Raw genomic sequence first — 19,399 nt, 5'->3', positions numbered from 1 at the left:
TCATGGGCGGCACACACACACACACACACACATATTATAAGTGTGTGATTGTCGCTGCAGCAGCTGCCTGTTCATCACTATATGACGAGTTGGGCCCTGTAGCGCTTTGTGTTTATTAAAGCAGAACTATGCAGGATTTGGGCTGTAATTATTGTGGCTCAGAGTCACTGTGATGGTAGAGCGACCTGTTATGAGGTGAATGGTGTCTAGGCCAATGCGCTCACCCCCCCCCACTGGCTGAAAACCGCACTTGCAAGATCAGTCGTCCGTCTCGGTGTCACAAATCTCGTCAATGGATAGAAGTATCGCGAGAAACTGCCTTACGGCAGTACGAGATAAGAACGCATATGACGTCATGCATGTCATGAATCGTGATTGGTTTGAGTTCAGAAAGTCGGAGGAAACCATGGAAACATGAAATGTTTGTACTGAGGAAGTTCAGCTTGTGGCTAATGGGGAGCTAATGCTAACACAGACACACACACCATGGGTCTTTTATAAGATAATGTAATACATCATGACACACACACACATCTTCGCGTTTTGGAACATTTATTCATCTGTGTGTATGTCTGTGTCTTTGTGCCTGTGTGTGGCAGTATTAGCGTTAGCTCTGTGCTAGCGTTAGCTCCGTGTTAGCATTAGCTCCGTTAGCTCCGTGTTAGCATTAGCTCGGTGTTAGCAGGGCTTAGCAAACAGCAGTAAACACAAGCACGTGTAGGGGGCGGAGGTGGTGGCGGCGAGTTTTTTTTTTTTTTTTACGACAGTGACATGTGCCTACCAGAACTGTGGGGGAGCTCCGGAGAGGGAAAAAAAGAGAAACCAACGAAGGAGCGAGCTATTTCCGGCCGACTTGCATTGTTCTGCTTTAATCTAAACAGAGCGCGAGAGAGATGAACACACATGCTGTCATTGTATGCATTGGATCAAATGTCATTCTGTCCCTTCGTCCATCCAGCTCTCTGTCCACACTCTCCATGGCGGAAACGATTACTACCACGCGCAAAACCCTCATTTGAATACTGCGGTTTGCACGTGTTGTCATTTAGCGGGTTACTCTTAGTAGATCAGCTGTTTTGCGTGCACTAACCAAACACGCAATATTTTAGCGGGTGCAAACAATTTAGTGCCCGCTATCTGGGATCTTAGTAAATCCGGCCCTTAATGGATTGCACGTGCAAGTTTGCCCGTTTGAGAGACGCAATCCTCTGTGTGCCCGGTTAGTAGATCAGCATCAGCATGTGTTTGCGCGTGCAATCAAGTTTGCACATGTTTTTATACACGTAAACCTTTAGTAGATCAGGCCCATAATGTATTATAGCATACCCCCGTTGGTTTCTTGTTCTGCCATATAAACCTAGAGATAGTCTGATTCCACTTGTTAAACTGTTTAGTTGGTACTTTCAAAGGCAGTGGTTGAAAAGGGAATAACAGTTGTGGCTGAATAATCATCTTTATAGTTTCTATTCAGTTATATAAATAAAGTGTCAGAGGAGCCCATCAAATATAATTGTTTTCATTGTTTGATAGAGAAAGCTAAATGCAAGTTACAATAAAGTTATTTTTATCGTGCATTTAACTTGCAGTGTCTTTGCTGGCTATAGAAATCTCTACCCTGTTGAGTCCATACAGCCAAGGCAAGGCAAGGCAATTATATTTGTATAGCCCATTATTACAAACAGTTGGTCTCAAAGGGCTTTACATGGCATCATAACAACATCCTCTGTCCTTAGACCCTCACATCCACTGAGGAAAAACTCCATGGAAAACCCTTTTAACAGAGAGAAATTGGAGTGAGCAATAGGCTAGATCCAACAGGTGATAACGGGAAAAAAATGATAGCAGTTGCTAAATTGAGTTATCCTCCCTCCACAGCTTTGAGCAGCTCTGCATCAACTTTGCCAATGAGAACCTGCAGCAGTTCTTCGTCCAACATGTCTTCAAGCTGGAGCAGGAGGAGTACAACTTGGAGCACATCAACTGGCAGCACATTGAATTCACGGACAACCAGGATGCTCTGGACATGATCGCCCTAAAACCCATGAACATCATTTCACTCATTGATGAGGAGAGCAAGTTCCCCAAGGTACATAATTGGAGATGGTTGTGCATGGTCAGACAGCTGGCTTTTATTTTTTAAACAATCTTTTTTAAATTAAGCTTTAATTGCAATTTCAATGAAAATAGATACACACATGTATACTTATGTTTCTACCTTTGTGTTATCTGCAGGGCACAGACACCACCATGCTCAACAAGCTGAACTTTCAGCACAAACTCAACACAAATTACATCCCTCCAAAGAACAACTATGAGACTCAGTTTGGCATCCAGCACTTTGCCGGAGTGGTTTACTATGAAACAAGAGGTTAGTGTTCCTTTAAACAGTGGTGGACTGGACAGTAACGGAGTAAATTTACCTGCGTACTGTACTTAAGTACATATCCAGAGGATATATACTTTACTTGAGTATTAACTCATTGAGTGCCAGACCTTTTATAAAATGGTCAGTGCCAGGTGCCAGCGTTTTGGGGCATTCTGAGTAATATGTCAAGACCCAGAGAGTATTTTGTACTATGACTCTGAAAACACCAAACAGCTCACAGGAAAGAGGAGACTCTCTATTTAACTAGGGAAAAAACCATTTGTTTGTACCTTGTTCCATTCTTGATTTATCTTAAGTTGAATAGAGCCAGGTTGCACCAAAAAGACCACTTTTTTTCTAGAAAGCTGAGAAAAATGCATTTTTGTGAAAGAGAGTCTCTCAAGAAAAACAGTGATTTATCCGTTTTAATTTTGGCTTCAAAAATATGTAAGACATCTGAAAATTTCATTTCACAAAAAAAAAGACTAAACAAAAAACATAACAACAACAACAACAACAACAACTAAAATACAACAAGTACGAGCGGTTGCTACCCCCTCAGCCTCTCCCCCTCCACCCCCTCCTCTCCCCTCTCCTCTCCTCCTTCTCCTCCTGCTGCTTCCCCTCGTCTCTGAAGGAGAGAGGGAGACGTCGTGGCGTCTTCAGCCTCTTTGCTGGACGCGGCCGCGGCAGCGACTCACCGCGCTGATCTCTCGGTTCGTCGTCACGACGTCGGTTTACAGCAACTGGTGAAACTGACTCCGCGATCCGCTTTCGCTTCGGCATTTCGGTGCTGATCATCTAGATCAGTTTACCTTTCCTGCCTCCTCCGATCACTTCATGCTGGAGCTATGCTAATAGCACCGTGGCTGAGCTTCCTCCAGCTCCACGTTACACTTGTTCCAGGCTCTGCCCGTCGTTTTTCTCTAGAAATAGAAACTTTTTCCGACTTTTTTATCTCTGTACCGATCGCGCTCGTCTTCTCCTTCCTCTTCACTTCTTGCTCTGATCTACAGTCTCCTTCGTTCTACACATCCCAGAAGCCCCAAAATTACTCACAGTGTGCGCGAGAGCGTCCCCATTTACCAGCCGCAGAAAACTGCATTTGACGTCTATGGACGTCAATGGCACTCAAGCGTTGGATTTTGATTGACGTCCATAGACGTCAATGGCACTCAATGAGTTAAATTTCTTTGGTACTTCCAGCCCCTCAAAGTGCAGGAAAAACGCAGATTTTATTTGGACCTAACCAACTGCTGATCGGCGGGCGCTACCCCTGGGCGGAGGGATACGTGAGTTGGTTAGGTCCAAATAAAAACTGCGTTTTTCCTGCACTTTGAAGGGCTGGAAAAAATGATATTATAGCGAACAATGGAACTGTGTATTTTTTTTCAGGTAAAACCTCTTTTAGGCCGCGAAAATAGGCCGTTTCTTTGGGTCTGTTCACAACACTGTATGTTGTAAATCTCTGGGCAGAGCTATGGGCTGGCGTTGCTAACGGGAGGAGTGCAGAGAGTCTTCTACTGCAATTAAAGTACTTAGGGGCTATTTGTAGATCATACAACCCCACTTTAAAACAAATGCTACTATCCCTTTAAAGTTAATCATATTTAAGGTTTACAAGGTAACAGTAATGTAGTAAAAAAACAAAAAACAAAACTGTTTTATTAGAGCGATAATAAAATGATAATAATAAAACTTTTAAAAATGATGTGATGTCCAGTGCTCCCAGCCCCTTATTTTCATTTCAGAAAGTTGGCAACCCTACTTACAGGTGACGCACATGCAGACGTCTGTGTAGGAGTTTGTTGTCTGACCTTCCTTCATGGGGACTGCACTGCATAACTACCTGGTGTCGACACGCCCCCATAAGTTGACGACATAAAGAGCTAATTTAAAAAAATTAATAGATAGTAGACTATTAATCGGTCAAAGTTCTTGTAACGGCATCCCTACAGTGTTGTTGAGAACAACATGCCATGTTGAGATGTGTATTTCAATCAGTCAGTGGCATTTTCCATGTCTGGATGTATATCAGCAGTCTTCATTGACTTAAACTAGACTAAAATAGTTACTGTTTTCTTTGCTCAGATGCTCAGCCTATCCCCATTGCATTGTAGTGCATTACTGATACGACGAGACCGCTTCGCTTTCCCACACGGGGTGAAAGCGAAGTGGCCCATCCTCGGTTCTTTTTCCTCCGCTGTCAGACTCGGTCGGCCGGCTTGGTCCACTGGTCTCTGGAAACACGGCCACCGCTGCCAGCCATGGAGGCTTCCCTGCGCCGGAGATCCGACGTAAGACGATCCGACTTAAGCCGAGGCACAAAAAAAGTCGATTTTCCGTCGAAGTTCCTAGTTCCTGCGGTCTTGCAAAGAACCAATCAGAAACTGAGAATTTAAACTCACTTCCGTTTCAAACTCTCTCACACATACTAGTATAGTAGTGTGTGTGTGAGAGCAAGTCTGAATTTTTTATTAAGGGGCTTCTCATACTATTGCACTGTGCACTGTGCACATTGTGACGCTGTGTGTATGTGTCCTGCAGGTTTCCTGGAGAAGAACAGAGACACTTTATACGGTGACATTATCCAGCTGGTTCACTCCTCCAAGAACAAGTTCATCAAACAAATCTTTCAAGCTGATGTTGCTATGGTAATAAGAACACACACACACAAAATTTTAAATTGGTGCTTTTAGTATTTTCCCTTTGAAATGAAAAATGTATTTTCCTAGCTTTAATCCTGTATCCCCCAATTGCTTATTTATCCTTCAATATAAACTAAATTCATATCCAAAAATCATTATTTGAATATCTTCACATCAAAATTGTTGTATTTCCCCCTCCTGCAAAACAAATTCAGACGCTTGATGACTGCCTGCACTCATGGGCCATCCTAATTTTGGCAAGGAACGGATATCTGCTTTAATTTTTTGCATTTAGTCCAGGCAAAATAGCATTTTACGACAGACTAATTGTAATAGAATGTTTTTCACCATACATCATTTCTATGAGGTGTCCAGAACAACATACTAAAAGTCCTAAGAAATCCTAGTTGGAGAAATATGTTTAATCCTCATCAATCCAAGATTGATTTACTATATGGTGCCAATAAGGCCAGAAAACAATACACCCCAATAGGGTTATTTTTTTTTCCTTTACTCCTATCATAATGAAACTTTACACAATGAAAGTATCTATGAAATGTAAAATGTTTTGTATTACAAGTTTCTTTGAAAATTAACTTGAAATTTCTTCGTCCAAAAAGACACACCAAAAAACATCCAAATACCTCCATACTGCTCGTCTGTAATGTCCCTCTTGTATTGAAGCCCCGACATGAGAAATTGTTCCGAAAAAAATTAAATAAGTCTATATTTTAAGCTTGTTTGTAGCGGAAGCTCCCAGTGTCTCAGTTCACTGCTCTTCCTGTGTCAGTGCAAATCTCACGTGATTTGCACTGACCGGCGGAACAATTTCTCATGTCGGGGCTTCAATACAAGAGGGACATTACAGACGAGCACTATGGAGGTATTTGGATGTTTTTTGGTGTGTCTTTTTGGACGAAGAAAAGTGAGCACCATTCACAACCATTATATGGACAAAGACTGCTGCGCGGACCCCCCCCCGTAACTCAGAGAAGGCACGGAGGACTCTGAAAATTCTCCCAGCCCTTAGTCCACATGAGGGGGAGTAGATAATGAGTGAAATTTGAGTTTTGGGTGAACTATCCCTTTAAGAATGTGACTTTCACTCCTAACCTTACCTGTCTTGGGGGCTTTCACACCTACCTCGTTTGGTCCGGACTTTCCAGATAGTTCGGATCAAATTGGCAGGTGTGAAAGCTCCCCCGGACCGCGGTCCGGACTAAAGACCGAGTCTTTGGTCCAGCCTCAGGAGGTGGTCTCGGTCCGGACTATCCTGGACCAAGGTCCGATGCTGCGTGGTGTGAAAGCATTTTTTGGAAGGTTCGAACTATCAGACCAAATACAGGAAGTCATGTCAGATTCGCCCGTCTCGCTCGCTCGTGCCGAAAAAAGTAAATAACAGAAAAAAAGGAAAGATGAGCCGCAGCGACACTTGCAGAGAGGAGATCAAATATTATATCCAGATTTGGTCAGAGGGATGGGTGTGTCAGTGTACATTTGTAAACGTTTACACGGAATTAAACAGTAGCCTAGAGTGTTTAATATAAATCCCCAAACGATACATGCATTTTTTTATATAGCCTATTTTTTATTGACCCGAATATATTTTTTTCCGTCGAAAAAAGTCTGAAAAAGACGGATATTTATCAGCGGCTGACGCCAAACAACGTCTGCCCCAGCAAGTCAGAGCTTTTATTTCTCTCACATTCACACACACCTGGAGTGGACCTGGAGAGATGCAGAAGCATCTGACAGGAGGATCGCGTGTGTGTGCACGCATAGCGTGTGTGTTCCCCTCCACTACACAGTTACAGCTGATTGCCGTCGCTCTCATCAATGAGAGCATTTTCGCCGCGGCACAACCCTCTTTTTTCTCCCCTTTCATCAGCTCCAAACTCACTCTTCTGCACTGCGATTACAAACCACAGCGTGCTTTCCAGCACTATTTTTTTTCAGAGCACTTCCTATGCGCTAACGTCAGACGCACGCTCATCCACAAGCCAATCACTGACAATTCTAAGCAGGCGCAGCCCTTGCGGGTAATGACGTCATGACGTAGGTAGCCTCACCCTGAGGTTTCTCCGATTTTTCCCTGTTAAAAGGGTTTCCATGGAGTTTTTCCTCAGTCGATGTGAGGGTCTAAGGACAGAGGATGTTGCTACGATGCCATGTAAAACCCTTTGAGACAAACTGTTTGTAAAAACGGGCTATACAAATAAAATTGCCTTGCCTTGCCTTGCCTAGATCCTTTAGTCCGCTGGCATAACAGCAGTGTGAAAGTGAACTTTACTGGACTATATGGAAACAATGTAACATAAAAAAAATTAAGTCCGGACCTTGGTCCGGATTATTAGGTGTGAAAGCGCCCTTTGTTGCTCTGACTGTTCCTTTAATTGACATTTGGAAGTGCTGCATCAACCAGACAAAGACTTCTTTTTTAGAGACAGAGAAAAAGGAAAAAAAGGTTAGTCAGTGCTCAGGAAGAGAGATGACGGTCCTCATTGTTTCTGCACTGTCACTTTGTGTGTGTGTGTGTGTGTGTGTGTGTGTGTAGGGAGCAGAGACCAGGAAGCGCTCGCCCACTCTGAGCAGTCAGTTTAAGAGATCTCTGGAGCTACTGATGAGGACTCTGGGAGTCTGTCAACCCTTCTTTGTTCGCTGCATCAAACCTAATGAATACAAGAAACCCATGGTGAGTGTCTTCCATTTATTTCACTCTGACTTGATTGGCAACTCACAGCAGTATAAAGGAGTGAGGGGTCCACAGTCATAAACTGGAGATGTGTGCAATGTTTAAGTTTCTCATGTGTGTTCATCTTAATCTGACTCAGGTTTTTGCTTCCTCAGTTATTCTGTTTTTTGTATGTAAAGTAAATTGTTATCTACATGATTTGTGACTTTGTAGAGTGTCAGTAATAATAATTATGATGATCCATGTAAACATTAAATTGATTAGGCCATAGGTCTTTCAGATTTTTCTCTTTGATGGATCTGATGGGATGTTAGATGACTACAAAGGAGCCACCAAATTGAATATATTTAAAATTAATATATGAATACGTCTGACGGGTTGTGGAAGGCCACATATTGATTCTCAGCACCTCCATCAAATGACGCTCATGTTTGTGTGCGTAGTTATTTGACAGAGAGCTGTGTGTACGGCAGCTGAGGTACTCAGGTATGATGGAGACCATTCGTATTCGCCGCGCAGGATATCCCATCCGCTACACCTTTGTGGAGTTTGTTGATCGCTACCGGGTGCTCATGCCTGGAGTCAAACCAGCATACAAACAGGTAGAGTGTAACTGTGTGTGTGTTTGTGTAATTGCTTAATGATCCTTATGGTCAGTAGAAACAGTACTGTATGAGTGTTACCTGGTTGTTTGTAGATTGAATGTTGCTGGGCATTAAAGAGTTGTCTGTTCATAGTGGACTCTTCAGAGTCCGATGACACTAAACTATTTGTTTGCCCAGTTTGATCTTCATGAAGACTTTTCACTCCCATTGAGAGATTCATGTTGTATGACCTCTGCAGTAACAGACTGTGGTGTGTTCATCTGTTGAGCAGCCAAGAATAAAAACTATTGTGCGCGAGCGGATCGATCGATCGTCGGGGGGGGGGGTTCGGCGCTGTATTAAGTTTCGCTTTCACCACGCGCTGCTGTTATGCATGCGTGCTTCTCTGTGGTGTGTATGTGTCTGAGAGGATGCGGAGATGAATGAAGGCGCTCGTCCGACGGGGGTGGGGGGTGGGGGCGGGGGGTTACGGCGGCGGCGAATATCGCTACATTTTTATTTTTTTAAGAAGTTAGTTTAGGCGGCAGCTCTTTGTTGTTAAGGCGGCCGCCTTAACAAGAAAGCGCTGCGGGAAACCCTGGTGTGTATGTGCCTGCCTGCCTGTGTGCGTGCGTCGCAGTTGCGCGAAAAGAATGCTGCAAGTATGGCTGAAGACCTGAAAATCTGTGATGTCTTTGTCCTCTCAGGAGGACCTCAGGGGGACGTGTCAGAGGATAGCTGAGGCAGTGCTGGGCAGGGATGACGACTGGCAGATGGGAAAGACCAAGATCTTCCTCAAGGTACTCCTGCATTCAAGGGCAATTCTACTCATTTTCAACCATGGCAGGCAAATGAAAATCTAACCACAAACATGAATACCTTCTGTAGAAGAGGGTTGCACTTTCTCTCTTTACCAGCACTCTGTGCTGTGCTGACCATACAACATCGTTTGGTCCGGACTTTCGGACTTTCCAGATAGTTCGGATCAAATTGACAGGTGTGAAAGCTCCCCCGGACCACGGTCCGGACTAAAGACCGAGTCTTTGGTCCAGCCTCAGGAGGTGGTCTGGGTCTGGACTATCCTGGACCAAGGTCCGCTGCTGCGTAGTGTGAAAGCATTTTTTTTGGAAGGTTCGAACTATCAGACCAAATACAGGAAATAACGTCAGATTCGCTCGTGCCGAAAAAAGTAAATAAACAGAAAAAAAGGAAAGAGGAGCCGCAGCAACCGGCGGCAACACTTGGGGAGAGGAGGAGATCATATTATATCCAGATTTGGTCAGAGGGATGGGTGTGTCAGTGTAGGCTGTGTAGGCTGTAAACGTTTACACGGAATTAAACAGTAGAGTGTTTAATATAAATCCCCAAACGATACATGCATTTTTTTTTTATATAGCCTATTTTTTTTATATATTGACCCGAATATATATTTTTTCCGCCGAAAAAAGTCTGAAAAAGACGGATATTTATCAGCGGGTGACACCAAACAACGTCTGCCCCAGCAGGTCAGAGCTTTTATTTCTCTCACACTCACACACAAGTGACCTGGAGAGATGCAGCCGCATCTGACAGGAGGATAGCGCGTATGTGCGCATAGCGTGTGTGTGTGTTCCCTTCCACTACACAAAACAGCTGATCGCTGATCGCTGCCACTCTGATCAATGAGAGCATTTTCGCCGCGGCACAACCCTCTTTTTTTCTCTCCTTTCATCAGCTCTAAACTCACTCTTCTGCACCGCGATTACAAACCACAGCGTGCTTTCCAGCAGTAGGCTATATTTTTCTTTTTTTTACACTTTTTTTTTTTTTTTTTCAGAGCACTTTCTATGTGCTAACGTCAGACGCATGCTCATCCGTCATGACGTCGGTAGATCCTTTAGTCCGCTGTCAAATAGAAGTGTGAAAGCGAACTTTACTGGACTTTATGGAAACAATGTAACAAAAAAAATAATTAGGTGTGAAAGCGCCCTTAAGTTTCTCTCTGATCATTTTACTTACTGATTTTGAGGATAGCCTTCCATTGCACTGCTTACTGCAACTGAAATAACAACAACAAGAAAATGTAACAGCATTTCAGCTAGGTTATTTTATATGGCTAGCAAACCTGAAGACGTTAAATGGATAGTAGCATTTTTTTTAAGTGGGGTTGTATGATCTACAAATAGCCCCTAAGTACTTTAATTGCAGTAGAAGACTCTCTGCACTCCTCCCGTTAGCAACGCCAGCCCATAGCCCTGCCCAGAGATTTACAACGTACATTGTTGTGAATGGACTTTAAAAAAAATGCTACTATCCCTTTAAGACACTGATATCATATTTTTCTATTTTAGAATGAGGGCACAAGATATACACAAAATTGCTGCAAGCTGTAATTCTAAATGAATTACTTAAATTAATTAAATATCTATACGAAAATAGTAGATACTGCATTAGACTGTAGAGAGCAGAGGCGGTTGCTGTTAGACTGCAAGCAAACAAGCAGCTTCCTCTAAAATGTCAAACAATAAATGGTTAAATATGTTTGTAATAGATCCAGTGTTATGTCGATCACAACTGATGAGTCCTGCTTTCCCTGGATTCCTGTGATTCGGGAGAAACATGTGACCTTGTTGCTCAGTCAGACAGGAAGCAGGGCAGGGAGTAGAAAGTGCAGGGCTGTGAAGGCAGGGCAGTATCCACACTTCCCTTCCAGGATGTGGTCAGATCAGCCACAGGGCAGATGGACAATTCACAGCAGGAAGAGATGGAAGGAGTTTTTGTGTCGAAGTGGCGAAACTGAGAAGTGTAGCTTTGTGTTTGTGTGGCACTGACTTTAAAATGACAAAGAAATGACCAAGTTTGTCTTTTGAGGTTTGGGGTAAAATGTATTATAAATGACTGGATGAATTGCCACGCTGGCTTAGACAGTCATATCCTTCTCAGAAAGAAATTGTTGCACTGGCATGATCCTTATTAAAATTTCAGCTTGTCCAATTACCAATTATGTGCAGAAGAAGTCACATTGCCTCTAATGGCGCATTTCCACTAGCACGGCTCGGCTCGATACGGCTCGGCTCGGCGCGCTATTTGCGTGTTTCCACTAGCACGCAGTACCTGCAACCAGGTACACTTTTGGTATCACCTCAGCCCTGGTTCCAAGCGAGCCGAAGCGTTACTAAAACGTGATGTCAGCCGACTGCCTTCCACTGATTGGCCGATGAGTGTCGTCACTGGAAGCGTCATAACCGCGCGACGACCGACAACAGAAATGTTCCTGCTGAAGCCTGTTATTACCTACGTGACTTTATTAAGTTTTAATATTTTTTCATGCGAGAAAGTAACTGTTTAGATCCCCAGTGTGCGGTTAGTTTATCCAAACGACGGCTGTTTAGAAGTTTGCCCCGATGTTTTTCGGAGAAGTGAAGCTCCAGATCCGAGCAGCAACCGCGACATCATAGAGGCAGCAGCCCGGCTCCTGACGTGCTCCGCCGGCCAGCCTACGGTCGTCACCCCGGGGAGAAAACGACCGCTAATTAACTTACCCGATGGCTTTTTGAGGTTTACCACCGGCTGGTTAAACTCTTTTTCGGGGATAAATGTTGGTCTCATTGATGAAATCTAACAATTGTGGCTGTAGCAGAAGTTTGTTTGTGGTTAGACAGAAGAGCAGCACTGCCTTGGGGTCTGTACGCACAGAAAACACCACATTTACATCAATAAATAAATGTTTTACAATGAACCAGGCCGATCTCAGAGCAGGCAAGACTCTCCGGTAAGGCATATTGAACGGTTAAATGCCGTTAACGGGACGAGAGCAGTCAAAACGGCGGTTTAAAGCTAGCTACAGCGAGGGTAGGTTCACTTCCTGTTTACAAAGTAAAAGCACCAATTCTATCGTAATGGCTTTCCTTATGATAAAAGGCAATGGGTATTTTATTTTGTGAAAATAACCGGACGTGCGTTGCTCACTACGGCTAGCTTTAGTAACGCCGACTTCGTTGAAACAAAATTGTAAACAGCTGGTATTTGGTCAGATTTTCAACACGTTGGGGATCTAAACGACTACTTTCTCGCCTGAAAATGTTTCAAATGTTGCTAAAGTTATATATTTACAGAGTTTAGAGCGTTGCTCGGCGCCGTGTAAATGACGTCACGGCGGCACTAGTGATACTCAGTTGTAATGGAAACACAACCAAACCGAGCCGAGCCGTGCCGAGCCGAGCCGTATCGAGCCGAGCCGTGCTAGTGGAAATGCGCCATATCTTGCCTCTTATTGTTACTTTGTGTAGTGCTAATAGGAAATATGAGTGCTTACATCAAGGTGTTGAACCTTATACAAATCAACATTCATCAAAATCATCAACATCTTGATGGAACCTTGTAGCAACCAAAAACGTAATAAGGCCAATAATGTAATAACGTGCCAATAATGTAATAAGTTATTACATTATGATATGTTTGCAAACGGAAGAAGTAAGCATTGTAGGCTATCAACAACCTCCAAAACATAACCAAACTTGTGTATTGAATGGTGTCTGCCAGCCAGTTTATGTTTCAGTCATGTATAACTTCCTGCCTCAGACAAACCATGTGAAATGTGATAACCCCAGTATGGCTCGGAGGAGCAATGGAGTTGATTTGGTTTTACCATTCTCTTTCTATTTGAATTTTTTCTTTCAACACGTTGAGCTTAAAGGTCCCGTGTTGGATAAACTGACATTTTGATGTTTTTTTGTTGTAGTTTGGTTATGTTTTGGAGATTGTTGATAGCCTACAATGCTTACTTCTTCTGTTTGCAAACATATCATTAAGCATGGTAGAAGTGAGAGAGAGAGAGAGGTGAAAGATAGATACATATCTTGGATGAATAAATATGACGACTATGTCATCCACTATACCTATTTTTATAATGCTATACCCATTAGCAAACTGCACAAAACTGCCTTTTATTTCCAAGAACTGCAGTCATATCTATGTATTATTACATTATCGGCACCAGTTATTACATTGTCAAAGGTTTTTTTAATACTAGGCCAATAACGTAATAACCAGTTATTGGCTCAAAAGTTTTATTACATTATTGGCATGTTATTACATTATTGACTTTATTACATTTAACTCATTGAGTGCCGCGCTCCTTTCCAAAGTTTTAGTCAAGTGTACCGGCAAATTAGACCATATTTGACTTTTTATTTTAGAGCCATAGTGTATTCTATATTATTGCCACCAACACATACTGTAGCTCATTTGAAAGGTTTAACTTTATCCTTCAAATGGCCACAAACCGTTTGTTTCTACGTGCCTCCGTTCCTGAGAAAAGTCAAGCTAAACATGGCTGGGTTTCACCAAAATCCCTCCTTTTTTTCTAGAAAAGGAGATAGAGCGTCTTTTATGAAAGGTGCGCTGTTTGTGTCTGTCGCTCTTCAGACACTCGCATTTCTGGATCAAAGGGCTCGTATAAGATAAATATACACAACAATTGTTGTTCTATTCACAAAACCACCATCGGGGGCGGGGGGGGCGCCACTAAACAGCAATAACACAGACGCACCGTGCCGTGTCACAGCCTCTCGCCGCGGAACGTGAGGCTCTGTCGGCCACAGCGGCTCGCGAACACCGGTCCCGCCGGTGGTCGCGGTCCTTCTGTGGTACGGGTCGGTGGTGCCGGTCTGCTTTGACCCAGAGACCATCAGATTTTACCGCGGGAGGACTTTGGGGAGGACACGGTGTTGCTCCAAATGAAGACCGGGCGGGACAGTGGGCTGAGAGCTTCCTGGTTCAGCTCCCAGCTGCTGCAGCCTCGCGGGTGAGAGCGGAGCAGCTGCGGAGCAGCTGCTGCATCCACATGCAGAACTCCGTTTGCAGAAGCTGAGTTATGATAAAAAACTTCCAGATCATGAGCTGTCATGTGACTTTGATCGTCATCTATTTCAGTTCTCCTCGTCGTAGAGTCCCCAAATTTACATATAATGTGTATTAAAGTGTCTATTTTCATAATTTAAAAAAAAAGCAAAAAACGAAAAATTTCGTTTTTGGCACTCAACGCATGGGAACGAAAAACGAGAAATTACGTGGTTGGCACTCAATGAGTTAAAATGGCCAAAATTATTACGTTATTGGCTGTTATTACGTTATTGGCCGTTATTATGTTTTTGGTTGCTACAAACCTGTATTTGGATAATCAGTAAAAGTTATTTGGTAACACTTTACTTGAATAGGTATCCATAAGATTGACATAAAACTGTCATAACCATGACATAACAGCTGTCATAAACATCAATGAATACTTATGACAGCTGTCGCTAAGTGTCATTCGGTAAGTTATGCCACTTTTGATGCAAAGTTGACATTATTTGAGATGTCCTTGTTATGAGAACTTGACATAATTTTTAAAGTTTGGCAATTAGGTCTGCTATGACAGTTTAAATTGTCTTAATGTCAAGTTGTCAGAACAAAAACATCTCAAACAATGTCAACTTTGCATTAAAAGTGACATAACTTACCGAATGACACTTAACTGTCATAAGTATTCATTGATGTTTATGACAGCTCTTATGTCATGGTTATGACAGTGTTATGTCAATCTTGTGAATACCTATTCAAGTAAAGTGTTACCAGTTATTTATTATTCACTATTACTTATTCAGTAATATCATAGTTTGTCCACAGCAGCTTAAATACTGCAATGTTTTTGTTGGTAAAATATTTTCAACATTCTAAAACATGCCCCCATATAAAGGTTTTTTTTTTTGTTTCAATGTTTTGCCAGAAGAGATGGAATATAGGATCTGCTGTAGGACTTGTTTTGTAAACTTAAAAACCATAAAGTCGGAACCAGTTCAGTCTCAGCAGCTGTTCCAAAAATATTGGAATTCTAAAATCCTCTGGACAGACAGAATCAAGAGACCTATACTATGGCTTTTCACAATGAACTGTGTTATATGTGAAGTGAAGGGTAAAGCCATTCTGCTTTTCCATACTGGTGACTGAGCTTGTAAAAATGTCTGACCTCTATGGAAGCCTGCAAATAAAAAAAAAATCAAATTGTTCATCTGTGTTTCATGACATCAAACACAATTCATTGGTTGGTATTTATTAGTTTTCTCTTTGGATGTCAAGGATCACCATGACATGCTGCTGGAGATTGAGCGAGACAAGGCCATCACTGACAAGGTCATCCTGATCCAGAAGGTGGTGCGAGGGTTCAAGGACAGGTAGGCGACTGGACTTCCATGATACCTATTGACCACTGGTTGGCCCAGTCTTTGTAAATTTGTCCATGTTCAATTTGTCCACCTTTCAGATTTTGAGAAAACGTATGAGAACAATGGACCTCATTCACCAATATCTTTTAGTACTTTCTTAAATTCTTTCTTAAAGGTCAATTCCAGGCAAATTCAACCTGGGGCTCTAATTTCCTAACATTTTAGGTCTAAAAGAATGTATTTGAAGATTGTCTTTTTAATTGCTCCTGTTTGCACTAGTTCTGTCTGTCCTGTGTTAAGGCTGTTTACTTTTTCGTTTGGTTTTCATTTTAGCTGAGAACAAATCCCAAATAAGAAAACATTGGTGAATGTCAAAATCTTCTTGAAACTTTTTTGAGTGAATTTTAGGAAGACGTTTCTTCTTAAAGGACAATTCCAGGCGAATTCAACTCGGGGGTGTATGTTCCTAACATTTTAGGTCTAAAAGAAGGAATCTGAAGATTTTCAGTTTAAAGTCCCACTCCCGCGACCCTTTTCGGCCATTTTAAAACCAGCTCATTAGCCATGCACATTAGCAATGCACCTCTGGGGGGTGGGCGGAGACTGCGCTGCTCTGCACCCGCCCAGCCACCTCCTCGCACCCCACCCCCCTGCTTGCTGACAGCTGGACATTGTACAATTACAGATTCAGCGCGTTTAACGTAAAACTCCACACTGGGATTCGATCCCAGACTGGTGCATAGTCCTTGCTCACAGTGCAAGCTGCTCTACCAGGTGAGCTATACCTATTATACCTTGACAGCTACACCGAGCTGTGAAGGCTTTCACCTCTGAGCCAGATGCAGAGCGGGGCGGGAGCTTGTAGCACTAGTGCCCTCCCCTGGAGCTGTGACACCCTCAACTCCAGTCTTCCTGAAACTGCCAGTTTGAGTCTGCCATTGGTTCACAGCAGTTTGAAGGCAGAAAAACTCTGAAATGCAATTTTGCACTTCCTTCTCTGCTGATATGTGCTCTAACACAAGAAAAATGCCACAGGAACATGTGAAAAGCTCAAAAAACACGATTTTCACGGGAGTGGGTCTTTAATGTCTCCTGTTTTGCGGTAGTTGTGTCTGTCCCCGCATCGCCACGGCAGCAATGAATGGGAGCGGATGCAAGTTCTGCTGCTTAGGCTGTTTACATCCCTCAAAGCCACAGACAGCGTCAGATGGCGACTCAAACATGCACCCAGAAGTTTATTTACTTCAAGCAAGCCGACATGTTTGTAAAACTAGATCTAATTCAAAGTCTCCCGGAGTCTTGCGCGAGACCGAAGTTGCAGTGCTGGTGTGTTCAGGTGCAGTGGGAAGCTCCCGTTTGTGTCATAAACACAGGAATATCAACTCTTGACTTTCTTCAAGTGCACATTTTTTTTCCACAGACAGCGTCAGGTGGCGACTCAAACATGCGGCGAGAAGTTTTTTTTACTTGAAGCAAGTCAAGAGTTGATATTCCTGTGTTTATGACACAAACGGGAGCTTCCCACTGCACCTGAACACACCGTGCACAGCAACTGGGTCTTGCACGAGACTCCGGGAGACTTTGAATTCGATCTAGTTTTACAAACATGTCGGCTTGCTTGAAGTAAATAAACTTCTGGGTACATGTTTGAGTCGCCATCTGACGCTGTCTGTGGCTTTGAGGGATGTAAACAGCCTAAGCAGCAGAACTTCAATCCGCTCCCATTCATTGCTGCTGTGGCGATGCGGGGACAGACACAACTACCGCAAAACAGGAGACATTAAACTGAAAATCTTCAAATTCCTTCTTTTAGACCTAAATTGCTAGGAAAATACACCCCTGAGTTGAATTTGCCCAGAATTATCCTTTAAGAATGGTTTGTGAATGACACTTAATGTTGTCGGTTTTTCTCAATGAAAAAATCAAGAATAAGATATATTTCGACTCCTGCCAACAGATCTAATTTCCTCAAGATGAGGAAGTCGGCCGTGTTGATCCAGAAGACATGGAGAGGCTATTACTGTCGGAAGAACTACGGAGCTGTGAGGGGCTTCTCTGTTTCACACCCACATCTCAGACAGGCAGAAAATATATTCACCAGAAGAGTAAATGGTCATGTCTCATGACTGTGATCCATGAGGCAGCTCAGTCCAGCTCATTTAAGGTTAGTTTTTAGTTTAGGTCGATGATCTTCTCCTTCTCATCATGTCCCTTTTCCTTTTCTGTGTCCTGTCAGATGCGAGCGGGCTTCTCTCGTCTGCAGGCTCTGGTTCGCTCCAGGAAGCTGTGTGTGTCCTATCACGTGGCCCGGCAGCGGATCACATGCTTCCAGGGCCGGTGTCGGGGCTTCTTGGTGCGCCAGGCCTTCAGACACCGGCTGTGGGCTGTCATCACCGTCCAGGCCTACACCAGAGGCATGATTGCTCGCCGCTTGTACAAGAGGCTGAAGGAAGAGGTAGTAACACTGATACACTACACTAACGTTTGTACACATCTTGCAATTCACCTACTTATACTTACTTTATTTTAATGATCTGTTTACTGAATTCCACATGAAATCACTGTAGCTCTTTTTGTTATTAAACTTTTTTTATTTGTAGACAAAAAAAAAAAACAGCACATACATATATATCTCATAAAGAAACATCATCAAAGCTTACACAGAAAGAAAACAGGTCAAATAGGAAAAGGAACGGTAAGGAAAAAAAGAAAGAAAATGAAAACTGATAATTACAAAACAACAATAATAACCACAATATTAATGGGTTTATCTTCCCCATATTCACCCCTCTTTGTCCATGTTTTCTTCCCTGAACAGTAGCTTGTTGTGGGATGACAAAGGCAACAGTAACTGAAACAATAATAATAGCAAATAAAATAAAGATAGCTTGCTGCATACATGTATAGCACTGACTAATAATGGTGTAATTACTACACCATAAACAGAAAACAACCAGGTGAGTGGAGTCAAAAAGAAACTTGGGGGGAGGGGGATATCACATTAACCAGCATCTTGCCCATCAGTTGCTAGATAGTTGATCCAAACTTTCCACTGACTTTCAAACTTATCTTGTTCCAGCTTCAGAATGAATGTTAGCTTCTCCATTATGTAAATATCCTTAAAGGGATAGTAGCATTTTTTTTAAAAGTGGGGTTGTATGATCTACAAATAGGACCCTAAGTACTTTAATTGCAGTAGAAGACTCTCTGCACTCCTCCCGTTAGCAACACCAGCCCCATAGCCCTGCCCAGAGATTTACAACATACAGTGTTGTGAACAGACCCAAAGAAACGGCCTATTTTCACGGCCTAAAAGAGGTTTTACCTGAAAAAAAAAACACACTTCCATTGTTCGCTATAATATAATTTTTCCCAGCCCTTCAAAATGCACACACAATCAACAATTTTTACTCTAGAAACATCAAATTGACATGGACGCGTTCAGCAAGGTCTTATGGTTTGGAAAATGTAAACCTTTTGCTCGTACTAAGTACAGATTTGTCGTACATTAGATCTGTTTGAGGGTGTCACAGAGCAGTTAAAGCCTATGATTAAAGCTGCCACCATGCCATAAAGCCACCAGCCACCAGTTACATGGTAACCTCAACATGGCAACCTCACCATGGTAACCTCACCATGGCAACGTCACCATGGCAACGCACACACTTTCTCTCTGACTGTCTGTCGGTCACACACACACACACACACACAAATGGACACACACTAACTACCACACACACACACACAAATGGACACACACTCACCATACACAAACAGACACACACGTCCAACACACACACATTTCATACAGTTGTCAGGTCAGAACTTTTTGTATATACTTATATCTTCCTCACACACACACACACACACACACACACACACACACACACACACACACACACACACACACACACACACACACACAC

The 19,399-nt window shown here is 42.9% G+C and overlaps 1 protein-coding gene across 1 annotated transcript in view; it reads left to right on the top strand.

Moving 5' to 3' along the window:
- Positions 1–19,399, top strand: part of myo7aa (myosin VIIAa) — a 210,465-nt gene that overhangs the window by 101,937 nt on the left and 89,129 nt on the right. Inside the window, exons 13-21 of the mRNA XM_085794753.1 lie at positions 1,876–2,086; positions 2,233–2,368; positions 4,913–5,019; positions 7,568–7,705; positions 8,149–8,307; positions 8,997–9,089; positions 15,388–15,482; positions 17,431–17,515; positions 17,710–17,928. Of these exons, the coding sequence (XP_085650879.1) occupies positions 1,876–2,086; positions 2,233–2,368; positions 4,913–5,019; positions 7,568–7,705; positions 8,149–8,307; positions 8,997–9,089; positions 15,388–15,482; positions 17,431–17,515; positions 17,710–17,928 (1,243 nt within the window). The remainder of the gene's footprint in view (positions 1–1,875; positions 2,087–2,232; positions 2,369–4,912; positions 5,020–7,567; positions 7,706–8,148; positions 8,308–8,996; positions 9,090–15,387; positions 15,483–17,430; positions 17,516–17,709; positions 17,929–19,399) is intronic.

Source organism: Trachurus japonicus, chromosome 13 (assembly GCF_045865225.1).
Source record: "Trachurus japonicus isolate A0001 chromosome 13, Traja_1.0".
In the NCBI taxonomy this organism is placed as follows: Eukaryota; Metazoa; Chordata; class Actinopteri; order Carangiformes; family Carangidae; genus Trachurus; species Trachurus japonicus.
Note: the sequence above shows the minus strand (reverse complement) of the source record. Positions and strands in the feature narration are given on the sequence as shown.